The sequence below is a fragment of the Barbus barbus genome, assembly GCF_936440315.1.
Source record: "Barbus barbus genome assembly, chromosome: 2".
NCBI lineage: Eukaryota > Metazoa > Chordata > Actinopteri > Cypriniformes > Cyprinidae > Barbus > Barbus barbus.
In genome coordinates, this window is record NC_136730.1 from 17,763,462 (window position 1) to 17,783,464 (window position 20,003).

A 20,003-nucleotide genomic window follows, 5' to 3' on the forward strand; every position below is an offset into this window, starting at 1 on the left:
GTTGGCATGCCCCCATGCCAACTTTTTTGAGACCTGTAGCAGGCATCAAATTTGAAATGAGCTCATTTAGCGGATAAAAGTGTAAAATTTATCAGTTTAAACATTTGTTATGTTATCTATGGTCTATTGGGAATAAAATATTGGCTCATGTGATTAGAAAGTCTTTTAGTTTTCATTTTATTCAAATTTAAATAACGTCCCAACATTTCCGGAATTGGGGTTGTAGATCTATTACCCACACCCAAATGAGTTTTAGTAGGAGTTTCCACCTCACAGCATGGAGAAATGCACACCTCTATTGCACTGTTTGCATCTTTTGCCACATCATTAAACCCTTTGACAATACACACCTGCTCTGGGGCATTGTGACTCATATTCAGCCAGACAGAAGACAACTTTGACTGAGTCATTCACTGATTGTGTCATTCTCTGAATGTCAGTTGATGGGCTATTCTGGTCAGTTATTAATGGCAAGGAAGCACATTATAGCTTAACCACCATGTTTTGATGTTCTGGCTTATAAACAAATACAGCGACTATATTTATTTACAACCACTGTAAAGAAGTCACACAATGATGCTCAAATCACAAATCATTTATATATATAATATTAAATTTTTTTAACAGAATAAAATGTGATGACCCTCATTTTAATTCTTTACATTTTAAATTACCCCCACACGCAAATGAACATTTGGCATGTTAAATTCATGAGATCAAATATGCATTTCACTCTGTGAGTTTCCTCTGTGCGGATGTAGCCTGCTGATGTGTGATATGTTAAAATGAGGCTGATTTGAGAAGTGCATGTTGGTTGTATTGATTGTGTATTGATTATGTAAGTGATAATGTACAGCCAGCAGGGCTTTATTGCAAAATAAACATTGAATGCTCACCCTGAGTGTTCTTTTTTACGATAATGGCCTCCTGACTGTACATTATCCTGCTTATTACACGGCTACATGTACATTGCTAACATAAGTTGAATTAAAATTTTTCCTGTATATTATGTAAGAAAAGTCCATATAAACAAGACGCTCAAGCAACTAGACGAACACTGCAGCAAAATTACAGTAGCCTAATAATAAGGCTTTCTGAACTGCTCTGATGTCCTTTTCTCTATAACTGAGACATAAGATGGCACCAGTTGCGTTTGTATACGAAATGAAAGTAGGCCCCATAATGCCAGACATAAATCAGCCATTTGTATTGCTGGTGTTGCTAATTGAGCTAATTGAGAATATACAGTAAGCTACAATTAACTACCTCAGTCCTGCATAATGTTCTAAATTATTAAACAAAGAACCTTTGATCTAACCTGTAATCTTTCAAAAAGCATTATCATATAATTAGTCAGTTGTGATATCATTCAAGAATGTTTAACCTTTTCTCTTGTTGAGATGCACAGCGCGAAGGCTGTGAGATTGCTATCTGAATGTCAGAGCAACACACAGTTCACACACGGTCTGCAGTGCCAGATTATAGCCTAGCAGTGACAGTTACCACAGTGACGGCATAGACACACTGGCTGCCTCCAACTTTTTGTGGAAAAGAGATAAAAGTTGTTAAAATGCCAGCGCTTTTGTGACATTTCAGAAGCTTCGGGTGCTTTTAATACAATTCCCTATTTAGTGCGAAAATTACATCCCACGAGTCATCATGATTATCACCATGAAAACGATGACAGTAAAATAGACTAGCATATAGGTTTTCCTCGAATATTTCAACCTGACATTTTAATAATATTATATGGTTGAAGGTGTACTTTTCTCAGATGTTTTAAAAGCACATTGTTTACATATTCAAACAGAACCACAGAACACATCCTTCTCACCCTGCATTTGAATTTTAATCAGTGAGTTTGCCCGTTTATACTCAAGTCTGGATCCATCCGAATCTAACCCTCCACTTTGTAGCTTATCCCATTAATGTACTTCATCATGATGTGAGCTGGCATTTATGCATAAGTACATGCTAGGGTGCTATAATTAGGCTCCCTCACAGGCATTTGCAGAACCTCAGGCAAGAATATATATTCATTCATTTGGCTAATTTATCACAATCAAAGGATATGGCAATGTCTTATCACCAATATGTGAGACTATGTTAATGCATTCATTACTCTGCGCACTCTTTTCAGATCCTGTCTAGGTTTTGGAATGTTTCATTTTGTATTCATAATGTTTTCTTCATATGGGTCAGTGTTAGTCCACACAGACCAAGAGACACTTAAAAGATAGATTGATCAAATTTCTCTGTCTCATATATGTAAAGGTATTTTGAGGGCATTTTTACTTCATGATACTAAACACATCATCTAAATTATGGACCATTTATATATAAAATGTAAAAATAAATAAAATAAACATATTTTATCCTATTTTTCAATTAATGAAGTAAAATGTACTTAAAAGTACTAAAAATCCATTGAATGCCAACTGGTGGGAAAAAAAATATTTATAATTAATATAATATTTATAATTTATACTTAAAAAAAAAATATATATATATATAGTATCATATACTGTATATGTTTCGCATATTCCGGTTAAGTAAAAATCAAAAATCAAACACGTTTTCTCTGTCTAAAATGAGGGTTAACCAGAGGCTTAAGTTAATTAAAGTCAGTTCTGAAGCCCTTTGTGCCCATAGCATCATGAATGTTGTGGTGAGCTAAAATAATAATATGGTAAAAATAATAATAATAATAATAATAGTTTACTATAGCTGTAAACAAGGTTGTATCATAAACAAGGTGAAATTGAGCATATTAATTCAATTAATCCGGCTTGATTATTTAATTGTCTTAATTACGTTCTGTGACCTAAAGTCAAAATGCACTAGTGTTCATTCATGAGACATAACATATGACACTAAATTAGCACATTTTCCTTTTAAGTAAGACTCTTTGGATGGCTTCCTTTTCCTTTTCATCTAAACCAAAGGCAAATTTATAGACTGATCACCTGCATGTTAATACATCCAGTAATGCAATGTGAGATATCTGAGATAAGATTGGATGACAGAACAGATGTAATTAAAATTTTAAATGTCAACTCAACATTTAAGTCATGTCATTATTTAAATACTGTTATCATCAGTTCCTGTGTTTCCATTGTGCCTCTCGTAGCAAGCTCAGGTCAGCCATGAATATTCTCTAATTTGTCTCCACCTCTTGTTGAGCAAAACCAATACAAATGTTTTCTGAGGAACAAAAAATTTGAGAATATGTAACATTTTAATGGACAGTGTTCAATAGCTTGCCGTGCTTCTGAAAAATTAAATATTATAATTTAAATAACATTTTCCAGATATGCTTTATGCATGTTAATCCACAACCAAATGGAAATAATATGCTCTCACACAATAAAACTAATTTATAATGAACTAAATTCTTATTTTCAATTACTATTTACAAACAGCAAATCATCCAACAGCACCGTACTTCCTTCAGAAATAAACAAAGAGGTAATATAAAGTTTGTAGTGCTACAGCTCCACTTGACATTATCACACACATTTTTACAATGCCCTTTCAAAACCCTCTAAGGATTACAGAACGAATTCTGTAAGAAGCACTGCAACAGAAGATTAGGTAATGATTCTGGATTTACATATTTCATTTAAAATGTTGCATTTATCAAAAGAATGTTGTTTTTACTTACAATCGGGTAGTAAGTGCAGCTGCATTTGAACTGCAGTTCAATGATCAACGTTCCGATTCAATAACAGACAGACTTCTCTTTTTCCTTTAATTTTCCCTATATATATATTCCCTTTATTTTGAGTTAGGTGGACGTCTGTGGGTTAAGCTTGCGGGATACTTTGGGGCTCTTTGTGGCCTTGCGTGGGGTCTGAGGACTGGAGGGGCTGGCTGCTGTTTTTCTTTGTGGTAGTGGGCTGCTTGAGCCCTTGGGTCTGGTTGAAGTCTGAAGGGTTTCTGGAGCTTTGAGAGGTTTGAGGTTTAAGAGACCACAGAAGTAATTACACTGATGCTGAATCTGTAATTGCTCAAAAACCTTCAGATTAGCATCACAAGGAAACCCCTGATACCTGCATCAGAAAAAAACATCATGAATGCATCATGAATTTATAGCATAATATTGCATCTCTTTAAATATTTTTAATGTTTAAACCAATTAACATATAATACCATTCATTTTGGGTTTGGCCTCTTATGAAATGTCTCTTTATGCTCGCTAAGGCAAGATTATGAAATAATATTAACATTTAACTTTTTAAATATTTGAGCCTTTTAAATATGTTTTAAAATGTAATTTATTCCTGTGATGGCAAAGCAGAATTTTCAGCAGCCTTCAGTGTCATGTGATCCTTCAGAAATCATTATAATGAGCTGACTAAGTGTTTAAGAAACATTTCATATTATTATTACAGTTGACAACTGTTTTGTTGCTTAATATATTTATGGAAACCGTGATACATACATTTTTCAGGGTTCTTTAATAAATAGAACATTCAAAAGAAAAACATTAATATATTAAATATGTTTAGATTTGTTCCTTAAAAAAATCTCACTGACCCTAAACTTTTGAAAGCAGTGTAGGCCTAATTCCCATGTGTAAGTAATAGATGCAGTAGAATGAATATCACCATCAAAAAGTCTGAAAGAATTGTTTTAAAACTACTAACAGGTACCCACCCCTTTGACCTGACTGCGATTCCGATATTTGTCAGTACTGTGTCAACTCCTGCAACATGAAAGAAACCCAATAGAATCAGAGTCATCATTTGAATTAAAAATAGTGTAGAATAGTTTGATTTGAATTTAGTTTTAATTTACCCTCAAGTCTGGAGAACAGCACATTTCCATTGGTCCACTGGTAGATCCAGTGCTGGAGACAAGAACACTTTTGTGCCACTTCTAACTTCTCATTCAATACCAGTGACCCGGTGCGATCCAGTCCACAATACCTTAAATAGACACCCTTAAGCTCTGCCTCCACTGTTGCATAAGGAATACTGCTCGCTGGCAAGTACATGAAGTACAGCGGATTTACCCTGAAAATATACACAGTCACAGTGACAACGCATGTGGGATCAGCTAGGATTCTCATACAGTATGCTCTTTGACCTTGATATGAAACTACAATCAAATCTTGTGCTTTGCACAGAGCTAAGTAGGAGAAAAAAATCCCACTTACTCCAGCGCTGCACCAAAGCTCTCTATCACTCTTGTCTCTGTAGCAAAGATCTTGAAGTACTCTCTAGCCATGTTCTGAATTCTGCAGTCCTATCAAATTGTGAGGGATAAATGATAAAACTTATCTTTGAGAAATGTTATATATTGATCCGGACATTTACGGAACTTGAAACACCTGTTTTGTGATTTGAAGATTCCTTTCATCCAAGACTGTCTCCTCTCTGCTCTCATATGCAATAGGGCTTCGCACTTTCATAAAACATGAGCTGCCTGACTCAAACACAGGATCTAATCCATAGATCACTTTCAGCCGTCTGGTTTTGTGCTCACATCCCAGGCCAACCTGAGCTTCTTCTGTTGTGACACGGCCGTAGAACTTTGAGCCCCAGCAGCCTGCATCAGCAAGACCTTTACTGAAGATCAGAGGAGTCATCTCAATCTCCTCCCCAACTAGGGGAGTGAAAAGAGAGAGAGATATACACTCTGTGCTAAGAAGATACTCTGTGGAATCTTTGCCATATTCGTTGGTAATGGTGCATCTGTAAACACCACAGTCCCTTTTGGACATCTGTATAATAGCCAAGCAAACTTGAGTCTCATCTCCTGCACTAGAAAAGACAACAAAACAAAATACCATCAGCAGGTACTCTCAGCTAATAATACACATATTAGGCGTAATATTGCATGCTTGTCATATGAACAACCAGTCGTCATAAACCATCAGTCAGTAGTGATACTTTAAAGTTTCACAAATCTTAAAAAGAAAAAAAAACTTACTTCATTTCAAGACTGCATGTAACACTGAATGCAATGATATGATGCAGTTTAGTATGTGAATCATATTGATTTAACTGAAGGATTTAGTGATTTATTCAGTGAGGGATTGGTCAGATCCAAACTGGTCACGTTATACTATGGGTGCCTCGTTTTCTTTTCTTATTGCATCTTAATGAAGAGGAGCTGAGACACGAGGATGCACAAATAAAAATTCATGCTTTTCCCTTCTGAATAATTCATTTAAAGAGCCGAGTCTTAAGGCCATTTGTTCATGAACTGGACTGCGAATGTTGCGCTGTATGTGTTTGATTTTATACAAAGAGCAAAGCTCGTAATACAAAGTTCATAAGACTCATTAGTTGGTGTAAATCAGACTATCGCTGTGTTTTTCATTCACAGAGTCATGTTTGTGAATCACAACACACATGCTGTTGTTGTGTTCTAAGATGCGTTTTTTGTATTATTTCGCAGTATAATATATATTAGGCACTGAATATCACTTAGAGGTCAGTAAAACTTAAAGGAGTGATTTACCTTCTCTTTATCTCAGCAATTTCCACTTCATCCTTGTACCAGTTTATTGTTGAGTCACTTACTATGTTGAAAAACTGACACCAGAGTTTCAGATGTCCAGAGGCATCAAACACCTCTGGTCGGATTTTACGGATAACCTGTGGGACTGCAGAGAGTTGAAAGGGAGGGAGAGAGAAAAGAAGATCAAAGAGTCATAATGGTGAGATACACAGTAGGAACAGAGGGTACTAGCAACACCAAAGGCCATAAGTGTGATTCCTAGGGAATGCATAAAATGCAATAGCTTTGCTGGAAAAGCAGCTTTTCTGTCAATTGTGAACCACTTGTCTATACACTATTAATTAAAAATACTGTAACTGCTGGAATTGTGTGTTCAGTGTCCATTCTTTACCTTTGAATTGGTTTTCTTTGTCTTTCTCTATTGATTTGGGCTGAAGATTCTCATTTTCTGCAGGTTTGGGGAGGTCAGCCTGGACAGTCCTCCGGGTGAGACGAGGGGAGTGTGTTTCCAATGATGTCTTCGATGGTGAGTTACTGACTGAATGTAATGGAGATGCAGGTTGTGTCTTCAAAGATAGTCTGTCCCCCTGATATGAATCTCTGTTTGCTTCTTCAAGACATACGGTCATTCCTGTTTCACTCTTCTCTGTTTTAGTCCTGGCTAATATAGTCTTTTGATCGGTCTTGGTGGCAAGCTCACTGTGGGCAGAAGTAGAGTTGAAGACCTGGTGTGTAGTCTTCGATGGAATTGTTACCTTACAGGTAGTGAGCTCTGTCACTGCAGAATTTACTTCCTCACCACATTTAACATTGTCTTTCGCATTTATATGTGGTGCAGCATTTATCTTGGCTGTAGTACTTTGATTTGAACTCTCACAGTCTAATGCAGCCAACTTCAATTGTTTTATGAAGTCCAAATCAGTTTTCGGATTAAGATCTGTTTCTGTAAGATGACTAATTTCAGCTAAGTCAGCTTCATTGGTCTTTATGCTTTTGTCAGCAGAGTGACGTTGCAGAGTGACATCTTTCAATCTTATTAAGTCTGATGCAACAAAGTCAGTGACACAATGACTTGATTCAGGTCCTTGAATCAGTTTTTCTTGAGTTTGTGGCTGTTGATCGGGCTTGTTGACTTCAGAGGGTTGTGAATGCAGGGAAAGATCAAGCTTTTCATCTCGCAGACCTTCAGATTCCAAAACAGCTGTGGTTTTGTTCATGGTGTCTGTGCATTCAGATATATTACTTACTTGCATTTTTGTGTTGCTATTTGTCACGTTAGAGGTTACTGTATTCATCTCAGTTCTGATTTCAACAGCATCTACAGTGTGTTCTGTTTCTGTATTATTTTGAGATGTGCTGTCCACATCTGTTATATATATTGTAGGAATGGTAAATTCTGTGGGTAAACGCCTTGAATGCTGAGAATGGAATGCAGAAGGGCCAGAATGATCATTGCCTTTTTTTGCAGAGTAACTCTGCATCTCGTGATGAGTTGATTTGGTTAGTTCAGATGTGGTTACATTAGACTGTGCCTGTATGTCCATTTTATCAACATAGTCTGTAGCTTCAAGAGAAGTGCTCTGACACTCTTGGGCCTTGTTATCTTTCATTTGAACATTAGAGATTAATGAGTCATTCATGGTCTGTGGTTTTGTTGCGCGAAATTGTACACTTTCTTTGACAATGTCTTGATTTGTGGAATGGTTTGATGAGATTGCTGTTGACTTTTCTTTAGAAACGGATCCAAGTTTTGTTTCACCTTTTAGTTTATCAGACTCTTTGATGAGTTGGCTTTCAGCTTTGCTATCCTTCTCACACATGTTAGTTAATGTGTCATCTTCTAATGAGGAACTCATAGCTGTAGTGACTTGGCCGTCTTGAAGCATGTGTGAAATATGACCTAAGGAGATTTTCTCACTCGGCTGAGTGTTTTGAGGCTCAGTGACAAGTGTACAGCTCTTTGTTGATGCGACAGACTGATCACCTGTTCTCAGCTTCTTTCCCTGTGATGCAAGGTGGCAGGAACTGAGTGTTTCCGTAACACTCGCAGTGACCTCATGCATCAATGAGGGTTGCTGCTTTAAATCCATGGGCACTTCCTTCTGAAAAGGAGGAACGTCTCCAGAAATTGGTGGCTCTGTGGGTTGAGTGTGAGTTTCTCCTGCAGACTGAAATCATAGAATTTTCAGAAGCTTTATAGGGATAGTTCAACCAAATTTGTTCCAAACCCAGAACACAAAAGAAGATATTTTGAGTCATTGGATCCAAAACAACATTGGACCCCAGTGACTGTACAGTCAGTGTTCAAAAAACAGTATAAACAGTAAAATTGTGAAAAAACATTACAGTTTAAAACAACTGTTTTTTTAATCTTTCAAAATGTATTCATATTCTTGTAACAATGTAATAATTCACTTCTGAACTATTTATTACATCTTTTCTGAATAAAAGTATGTTTGAAATGTAGTATAGACTTTTTTCAAAAGATCTATTTTTTTCCACAAACAAAAGAAAGTTCTAAAGTTTCTAGAGGTTTGGAACAAAATGAGAGCCAGAAAAGAACAGAACAGAATTTTCATCATTTGGGTGAATTATCTCTTTAATATATATCACTCATTGACCTGTTAACAGTTAATATGTGACCCTGGACCACAAAACAGTCTTAAGGGTCAACTTTTTGAAATTGAGATTTATACATACTCTGAAAGCTGGATAAATAAACTTTCCATTCATGTATGGTTTGTTAGGATAGGACAATATTTGGCTGAGATACAACTTTTTGAAAATCAGGAATGCAACAAAATCGAAATATTGAGAAAATCGCCTTTAAAGTTGTCCAAATGAAGCTCTTAGTAATGCATATTACTAATCAAAAATTAAGTTTTGATATATTTACGGTAGGAAATTTACAAAATATCTTCATGGAACATGATCTTTACTTAATGTCCTAATGATTTTTGGCATAAAAGAAAAATCAATAATTTTTACGTATTTCTGGCTATTGCTAAAAATATACCCCAGCGACTTAAAACTGGTTTTGTCCAGGGTCACACACACACATATATATATATATATATATATATATATATATATATACTGTATATGTGTGTGTGTGTGTGTGTGTGTGTGTGAGTATACACACACATACACACGCATGTTGGTTTTGCTATACTTGAGAGGACTCTCCATAGGCGTAATGGTTTTTATACTGTACAAACTGTGTGTGCTATTGCCCTACACCTACCCTACACCTAAACTTAGCCCTCACAGGAGACTTTTTGCATTTTTACATTTTAAGATAAACTTCATTTAGTATTTTTAATAATTTATTTTCCTTGTGAGGACCGGCCAAATGTCCTCACAAAGTCAAAAATCTCAGGCTTTACTATCCTTGTGGGGACATCTGGTCCTCACAAGTATAGCTAAACACGTACACACACACACACACACACACAAGAGATCCAGACAGTTCCTTTATGGGAAGATAATGTACTTATACACATTTAAAACAGATATACTGGTTCAGCTCAGCTGCACTGTACTAATGCCAGATCCCTAACCACTGTAAATCTGCAGGGATATTCTGCCAATTAGCACTTCAGTCATTAATCTAAAATCAACAGATTAGCTTAACCTCTATAATATTATCATTTGATTATCTCTCATTTAGCTGAGATAAGAGAAAAACGAGAGAAACTAAGTGGATTCAACATTACTTTATTTGACAGACCTAATTCCCTAATTACATGATTATAAGTTAGAATGAGAAGCCACCTGTTTCCAGTTGACTAGGTCTATCTTTGTTTCTTATTTAGCATCTATTGCCTTGGGGAAGCTGTTGCACTGCCCATATTTAGAGAGTATTTTAAGGCTTTATGAGATCAGAGGGGAATGCGAGATATTAAAAGGAGAGCAGCTGGTCTGTCCACAGCACTTACGGCTTGCATAGTAAAGTTATATTTTGTGTCTACTTTTGAACATCATATAGCAACAGATGATTAGGGACAACAAACATACTTGATGGATCTCAGGATCTCTATACTTCACTGTGCCCTGGAGCCACAATGTGCGTAATGGGAATATTATCATTGTTTGTTTCCCTACTTGTGTGTCATATAAGATGGGTCTTGTCACATCATCAAAGTCATGCTTGCAGCTCTATTTATAGTTTATGATTGTGACTTAGGGGGGGGTCACTGGTCTCACTACCACTGGGAACATTACACTCGCATGAGGTCACGGCCAGAGCATGAGGAAACACTCACCAAGCTCCTAAGAGAGCATGCAGACGCATTCCTCTCCCCTGTGTCCACATTGACGTCATTCCCACTACAGGAATGAGGAACGATCCTCACACATGTACCTACTGGAGTTTTTGTCCTGTGGTCATCAAAATCCATGAGCTTGTTGTCTGTAACTTTTGGATTACAGTTCTGGATAGTGTCTAGAGCTCGAGGTTGGAGGTTTGATGTCCCTTTGTCAGATGATTTAGTTAGCTTTGTGTTCTCAACCACCTTGGTCATCTGGGTTGTCATGGAAAACTTCAGTGGCAGTTGTTTCTGGGTTGTAATGGGCTGTTGAACGCTCTTTGATTCTGAGGAACTTATTGTATCATTCTTTTTTGTGTCTGTTATGTCCACTTTGATTCTTGACTCAGTCACTAAAGTGATCTGAGCACCTTGAGCTCTCTTTGATTCCTCTGAGACACTTTTGTGCACTTTCTCTGACTGTTTTTCACTTGTTTTTGTGTCTGTTATGTCCACTTTGTTACTTGATTCAGTCACTGAGGCGATCTGAATACCCTTAGCTCTCTTTGATTCTTCCAAGACACTTTTATTGACTTTCTCTGACTGATTTTCATTAGTTTTTGTGTCTGTTATGTCTATTTTGTTACTTGATTCAGTCACTGAGGCAATCTGAACACACCGAGCACTCTTTGATTGTTCTGAGACACATTTGTTCAATTTCTCTGACTGTTTTTCAGTCGTTTTTGTGACTCTTATGTTCATTTTGTTTCTAGATTCAGTTACTGAGGCATGGTGAGCTCTCTTCGATTCTTCGGAGACACTTTTGTTTACTTTTACTGGCTGTTTTTCATTCGTTTTCGTGACTGTTATGCCAATTTTGTTTCTTGATTCAATATGAGCAATATGAGCACCCTGAGCTCTCTTTGATTCTTCTGAAGGACTTTTGTTTGCTTTCACTGACCATTTTTGATTCTTATTTGTGGTTATGTCCATTTTAATTTGTGATTCAGTCACTGAGGTGATCTGAACATCCTGAGCTCCCTTTAGTTTTATTGTGACCATTTTGTTCTCTCTCTCTGACTGCTTTTCAGTTGCTTTTGTGTCTGCTATGTCCATTTTGTTTTTAGATTCTGTTGCTGGTGTGATCTGAGCACCCTGAGCTCTTTTTGATTCTTCTGAGACACTTTTGTTCCTGTGTGCTGCAGTTTTTTCACTTTTTCTTGTATCTGTTATGTCCATTTTGTTTCTAGATTCAGACACTGAGGTAATCTGAGCACCCTGAGCTCTCTTTGATTCTTTTGAAGCACTTTTGTTCACTTTCACTAATTGTTTTTCACTTATTTGTCTGTCTGTTATGTCCATTTTGTTTTCATATTCAGTCACGGAAGTGATCTGATCGACCGTGTTCTGTACCTCCATCTTCTCAATGGTAGCCCCACTCTCATTCATTATCTCGTTCCTTCTTCCAGTCCATCTGTTTTCCTTAATTCCCTCTGTTGCTTCTGTTGAGATTTTGATCTTCTTCTTGACGTAATGCTCATTATTCTGTTTGCTGGAGGCATTATTCACGGTATCATGGATATATGTTAGCCCCTGGCCATCTTTGTCTCTGCTTGTGATCATTTCACAGTTTGAGATCTCATGAACAGATGCTGCTGCTGACTCTTGAACTGGAGGTTTTGGACTGAGAGCATCCACCTCCATGTCTTTCTCTTCTGAAGGGCTGCCAGCCGCTCTGGTCTCCATAGGAGACCTACGTTTCCTTTGGGCTCTTTCAGGACTGCTCACCCTGACATTCTGAAGGGCTGCTGGCCAGCCAGTCCCAGTCTCTTTGCCTGCATTGTGGGGCTCCTCCGGCTCACGACGTCGGTTCTCGTTTCTCAGTTTAAGCTTTGCAAAGTAATTTTGATGAATCTTGTACTCACTCATTGTTCCCACCTCCAACACCCCTGAACATGACACGATGCCTCGACTGTTCTGCGCTGATGCTTGGTAAATTGCAGCATCCTCCAGAGTGCAGCTAAGATAGAAATACATATAGTTAAATGTTCACAACAACATTCAAAACAATAAAAATGTTTATCAGAAAACAGCATACTTGTATATTTGGAGTGTGTGTTTCTTATCATCACGTGAAATTTCATATTTAGGAAGGCTGCAGTATCTGTCCAGCTGTACATCATCTTTGTACCACGTCACCTCAGGGACTGGGTGGCCTGCAAATGTGACGGTTAAAATTAAAGACTGGGGAACAAGAAGTTTGGACAACTTGTTCCACAATGGATTCACTTGCTTTAATGGGATACCTGAGATCACACAGCTGAACTTGACGTTAGCGTCTTCAGACACAGCTTTGGATTTTAATGTGGTCTCAAATGTTGGCTGTATCTCCTCAGTTAATTGGGCCATGACACTACAGAGAGTGCTCCTAAAAATGGAGGTAAATACTGTAATCGATCTGAGGTTAAATTTGTATTAAGCACTGACATCACTGTCATCATTATTGTTAGCATTCATGCAAAGTAAGATTTATAATGTTTATATTGGCTAGGTCAGACACAAGATTAAAATAAACGGAAAATTCTAAAGATTAAACATGTATATCGAACTCTTTGTTAGATGTATAAATTAGCTGAGTAGGTGCTGTGTGACTTTGTATAATTGTAGGTAATTCAGATGTTACTGCATCATTAACATCCTTAAGCATTTTCTTTCCTAATAACCCTACAGTAAGTTTACAAATTGGGTGTTTCTTCAACTTCTATGTTCCCTATGTCCCCCATGTATGTCCCTTTCATTTCTGTTATATGAAGCCATACATTTAATATTTTCATCAGTCATTCATTTTGAAATCCCTTTTATGTATAGATATTTTTATAGGTTTTCTAGATTTTATTCTAGACAAGCATGTCTGTATGAAATTAAATTCAAATGAAACATGATATGTGAATAAAACGAAAAACAAAAAGAAAAATTTTAATTAATATAACTTGAGCAAAATATTTTCATTGTGCATCATTTATGCTCAAGCTGTAATTTTAATTGTATGCATTAACACAAATTTTACGATAATCTAAACAAAATTATCCTTTGTATGTATGTATTTGTTTAGATTTTTTTTGTATGTATAATTTTGTTTTGTATGTATGCATTTGTAACTTTTTATAAAGCCTTAAATTTTATAATCCTTAAATTGAGGAAACAATCAACATTACGTTGACATTACAAACACTGCAGGTCAAAAAAAATAAAAATGTATATAATATATATAAATAATCTAGAGTTTTAGGATTTGAAGTACACATCTGTTTTTGCTACTGTATAACTTTACTACAAGGCTGTATGTCAACCTGTTAGGTTAGTTAGTCCTGGTTAACAGTTGTCTTTTTACCTGGTTGGCTTGAACTGAGAGACTCTATGACCAGCATGGCTAAGCAGAGGTGAAGCAAGCACAAGAATCCATCAGCCATGCACACAAGGTTGCTTTAGTGATGACCGAAATCACACAGTATTTAATGTATTTAAGTACATTTAAGTTCTTTGTATTTGGGAATTGTTTAATCTCAAAAATGTAACAAAGAAGTAAACAAGTGAAATCTCCATAGTAACTTATAATACATGTTATATAATGCAAATCTCTGCTGCTGTGGTAAGTTGTGCATTGGTAAACACTAAAAGTCATTTATTGAGGCTGGCACTGCAGACTACTTATTTATAACATTATGACCTTCACACAAGCCTTTCAAGAGTTCAACTGACCATTGGCAGTAAAGTAAGAAAATGACTTCTCTCAGTGAGGAAACAGAATCCCTGAATCCCTCTGTATTTTAGGCAAACAAATGATTACTTTTTTTTCCTTTATTTGTTTGCTCAGAATTAAATGTCATGCAAGGCTGAATTCATTCATAGTCTGAGGAAGATTATGGCTTTTAGTATGCATTATTTATGTACCGTTTATGTAGGCCTGTCTATTTAGATTGTTGTTTAAGCACCATTGCATTATTTATAACACTCACTATAAACATGTATATTTAGAAAGTAGTCATTTAACAAATGCTTTTATCCACATATTATAGTGACAGCCCAGGATTAGGGTTAAGTGCTTTATACAAGGGCACAATAGTGAGGGTTCATGACTCACTCACAGGGATCAAACAAGCAACCCTCTAGTTACTAGCCCTTAACTTTAATATGTCTCTATATGCTTTGTAAGGATAGAAGTCATAATGTTTAAGCATTTAATGGTACTTTCAGTTATGCATTTAATGTATTTTACATCAGTAATCAGAAAGCTCTACCTTGTTTCAGATCGAACACTGCTCAGGTAGCTCCTACAGCCGGCCCTTCTATTCTGAGAGCTGATATCACTGCCACCGTTGTAAGACCTTCCATCGCTCGAGAGCGAACGGTTCATCAGCCTTCTGGAACTCATCTTCTTAGTCTATAAGTGTCCACTCAAAATCAGCTGCTTATATCCAGCATATATTCTTAAAGCCTGTCCACAAGAAACTGTAAAAGAAAGTTAAGGAGACCAGTAAGACTCTTCTGTCATCACAGCCAGCATCCCAGCAGTAGATTCCCCATATGTTTTTGGCTTTACTTGGACACTCAGGGGTGTGCTCTAAGCTCAGTGTTTTCTTTTTGTGCTGTTGGACTCCTGGGGTGGTGCACCGGGGCATAAGACTCTACTGTTTCCAATCAGTCTGCAGCTTGCGTGGCCATGAAGGCTAATTATAGCAAGGCCACAAATAGGCATACAAGCACATAGCATTTTCCAAAACTGACTCACTAGCTTTTTTTTGGGCTGTCAACTAAAACATCCCCCTCTTACTGAAATCCATGACGGAAGTCCTTCTTAATTTTTTTTTCTTCAAGTTCAGTACAGGGCCAGTACCACTAACGTAAGTCCTGTAGTAGCCCAGCATAACCCTATAATGGACTGCCTATTCAAGTAAACCTGCTTGTCTCCCTGATGGCATTTCTCTGAACTCCATTAATGCAGACTAGAGTGAGGCATCTGAGGACACGGGGTTCCTTTCCAAGCACCATGAAGCTGTAGTTACATGGACATTTAATGATGGGGTCCTGCTAGTTTTCATCTAGAGTGCATTAGTGGAAGCATGAAAAGCTTGTGAAGGATTTGGACCTGTGGTGCCACATGCAGGTGAACATCACGTCACACGAGGATCCCCTGCATCTTTTTTATGACATGGGCTCAGTCTGTATATAGACACCACCATTCACAAGTTTGGGGTCAGTAAGACTTATAATAGTTTTGAAAGAAGTCTCTTATTCTCACCGAGGCTGCATTTATTTGATTGCAGTACACTACTATTATGAAACATTATTACAGTTTAAATAAAACAGTTGCCTATTTTAATTGATTTTGAAATGTAATTTATTCCTGTGATAGCAAAGCTGAATTTTCAGCAGCTATTACTCGAGTCCTCGGTGTTACAAGATCCTTCAGAAATCAGAAATACACTTTTTCAGCATACTTTGATAAACAGAAAGTTAAAAAGCTGAATGTATTTAAAATAATCATTATAATCTATTTGTAAAGATAGGTCAATTATGTCATCATTATCAAATTGTGAATAAAATACCTGCAGTGGCACCTCCGGGGGGGGGCAGAGGGGGCCACCCCAAACAGAAAGAGTGGAGTTTTTTTTAGAATAATATATATATATTTAATATAAATTAACACGGACACTGATGAAATACTGTATTAAAAATAAATATAATAAAGTTGTATTATGTGTACCGTAGAATTCGCTCTCCACTCTTTATCTGCGTCGCGGCGAGAGACTTCGCGCACCCACACAGACGCACTGTCAAAGCATACTGCAGCACATGCTCTGCTCAAGTTTGAGAGGACCAATCAACGCGGGAGAGGAAACTTACAAGTAAAACTTAGTTATCGTATGTTATATAAAACTTAGTTTATTCTGTCAAACTCACATAATACAGTACTGTTTGGCTATAGATTAGGCGTCACTAAGGCGTTAATTAGGAATTGATTGAATTGAATCTATTTCTGTTGCATGTGAATCGAACACTTTAAGTTTTTATTAGATTATATTACTCAGGGCTCTGCAGTGCGACCATTTCAGTCGCATTTGAGACTGAAAACTAGGCTACTGCGTGCGACTATGAAAAAATATATGTAGGCTATAGGAGAAACGTGCGACTGACCCGATCAGCATATTTGAGTTTGCGCTGAAGGAGCTTCAAAGGAGGCTGCGTTGAGTAAACAGACATAGGCCTATCCACTCGTAACAAACAAAGTGTATACAGACTGTAAATTAGAGATTCACTGCAGTGTAAGGAGCTGATTATAATAGAGTTTTGTGAGATCGCAAACTAAGATGAGTGACAGCTTTTAATGATTATTTAGGGAGTTTGCAAATGTGATTTAATACAACAGTTCATTAAACAAGAAGTTAACATTAATTTAAGTGACTTATATTGTCTGACTACAACAATATTGCCTTATTTTGCTCTGTTTCGTCAACGAAAATAGTTTCCGACAAATTAACAGCTGGCATCTCCATTCAAACACAGCGGTGTTTCGTTTATGAATGAGCTGCGTTTTTAAACGCATCTATCAATGATTCATAAAGACAGTCACGTGCACTTTGTCCTTGAATGAATCAACGAATCAAATAAATGAATTATTCAGTGATGAAATCAGTGACTTGCCGCCACCTGCTGGCAGGTTTAGTTTACTTTTTAAAGTATATTTCCTCTTATTTAAATCATTTAATATTTCTATATTCAAAATTTTATATTTAAAACATTAATCTCAACATGAATTTATAAATTTAATTGCACTCAGCCTCATTACACGTCTGAAAATACACCTACAAGCCACTTGTGTGTTCTTCTGTGCCACCACTGTAGTACAAATGTATTTGTTAAATACTGATTTCATTTGATTGATAACTTATTCTTATTCTACTTTTTATTCTGTTGTTTTAATTAGACATGTTAAAAAGCTTAGAAATTTTTGAATTGATAAATAAAAGTTGATATACTTTGCCATTACAAAGGTAAAAACAAAATGCCCTTTAAATCACTTTAAGGAGTCAAATATCATCTCGTAATGGGAAAGTTCATTTTTGGCTCTTAAAGTCACATATGTAGAACAGTTTTTGTTACCCAGACAGATGGGTAGTATTTTATTAATTTATGTCTGACAACAGAAACAGAAAATATGTAAATTAAGCACTGACAGCATATTTCCACACAAATGTAGGGTTTAATAATCGAAATGAAGAGGAAGGCAGTCGACATATCCACCTTCTTCAGCAAAAGGTCTGTACATTCTGAGAGCTTCATTTACTGCAACAGTGTACCAATTATTTTGATGAAGTGATGGGTTAAACATCTATGCTTCTTGTTTACTTTTACTCTCATTTGAAATGAATTTGCACTCCAAATAAGCATGAGGGTACTTGCAGTTGAATTGCAGAGTGACTTTTTTCTATTTTGCTCTATACAGAAAATAGTAATAGCCTATACTGAAATTTTGAAGCCTATAACTTTATATGCTCCCAGAATGAATGGTAACAGCAAAAATTATTGTCTGCCATTAGATTTAGGCATGCAACACTTTTTTTGTATTGTGCCACCCTAACATTTTATACTGGCCCTTTTCGGCCACCCTTTAAAAAAAAAATCCTGGAGGCGCCACTGAACACCTGGTGTATATTTGTAGATATGTACTCTACAATGAAAAAAATGTCAGCTTAAACCCAAAGCCTAAATAAAATAGGCATGTATATTTTTTCCATTATTAAAGTCCGGATAATAACATGTAGTATATAATTCAGTTGTTTTGCAGCACTGACAGTTACTTTGTACCGGTGTTGCTCTGAGCTGTGAGCAAAGGGAGTTATTGAACTTCTGTGACCAAAACACATAAACATTCAAGATGGCACTGTGACATTCCAAAATATGTTTGAAACAAGGCTGGATAATTTCGGGTTGACAGTGTTGTGTTCAGTCTTCTCCTTTTTGACTTTTCCCCTCACCTCTACTTTTCAATTTTTATTTAATTTTATTGTCTGTTTAATGTCTAATCTCTTTCTTGAGATTAAAGTTTGGAAAAAGTTTATTGTTCCAGTTTGAGGATGTACATAGATAATATGGCATCTTTGATATATTTTGTAACATATTTTGACATGAATTTCTTTATATGAGCTCACCCCTCCACAAAACATGAGCACAATGTGAAAATCTGTTGGGAGATTTCTGATGAAAGGAGTGTTTCTGCCGACTAGTGGCAATGTCTTAACACTGCAAAGGTTTCTACAGCGATCATTCTGCTAGTCTGTAGACTCAATCTTATAAGATATTAGTTAAGGTCATTTACCATGCACTTTCACATCAGTAGGTTACACTTATTTATAGAAAATAAGACCATTTGGAGTAGCTTCTGGTCCTACGATGTCTCAGAGGATCTTTCCTCTCAGAGGAAAATTATTTTTAGATTTGATTATTCCAAAATAGTTCAATAAAAATGTTGAGAAAGGACATTTACAAACGGTCTCAAGGCAGTTTGTTAAATAATAAAATTAGAACCAAGATCACCTGCTACAGACCTTGGCATTTCTAATGGGCTTCTCAGTGAAACTACAGAAAAGTCATTTAAATTTGCTTTGGAGAAGGTTTATTTATTTTTTAGAAAAACATAAAAATAAACTGCTTTAATGTATTCTTGGTACAACACAGGGTAAACCATTTATGCTATGAAACAATAAAATGAAAAGTGATGTAATTTGCAGAAAATAATAATCTGATGCTATACAGTGAGCAGGAAGATCACTGGGCTCAGGCACAGCCGAGTCATTGTATAACAATGTGATTCATTATCCATTCAGATTGTCTTCTAAGCTACAACATTTATTCATTTCAGTCTGTTATTGCTTTGAATGAAACTCTCAATCTGAAATGGCTGAAACAGCATCAATCACCATCAGTAACAGATCTGAAGAATTAAGTCAGTTACAGTATATGGGAGCTGCTGGGTTATAGTACGACCTGCAGCTTGCAACCGGCACAGCGCCAGACAAGCAATCAGCTATTTCTGAGGTTACTGAATTTGTAATGCAGTTTCGAATCATCATATTGCTCTAGGTAAAAAAAAAAACACTTTTCTGCTGGTTTATCAGTGTCATTTGTATTGCTTAATTTCTTTCACATGATAATTACCATCACAGACACACATATCAGGGTCTTGCTGTAGGTCCATCGTTGGTATTGTTGCACACTTTTTCTAGT

General features: G+C 36.4%; 1 protein-coding gene across 1 annotated transcript; it reads right to left on the bottom strand.

Moving 5' to 3' along the window:
* Window positions 1-3,787: 3,787 nt before the first annotated feature.
* On the bottom strand, window positions 3,788-15,369 carry LOC306881226 (alpha-protein kinase 3-like; the record flags this gene model as incomplete). The annotated part of the gene is made up of 13 exons (XM_079435216.1): window positions 15,017-15,369; window positions 14,110-14,148; window positions 13,025-13,146; window positions 12,817-12,934; window positions 10,737-12,738; window positions 8,231-8,639; window positions 6,863-7,009; window positions 6,472-6,616; window positions 5,336-5,768; window positions 5,162-5,250; window positions 4,801-5,018; window positions 4,669-4,708; window positions 3,788-4,052 (listed from the first exon to the last, which is right to left on the bottom strand). Exons 1-13 carry the CDS (start codon window positions 15,148-15,150, stop codon window positions 3,788-3,790), a joined length of 4,161 nt encoding a protein of 1,386 aa, XP_079291342.1. The 5' UTR covers window positions 15,151-15,369.
* Between the last annotated feature and the right edge of the window lie 4,634 nt (window positions 15,370-20,003).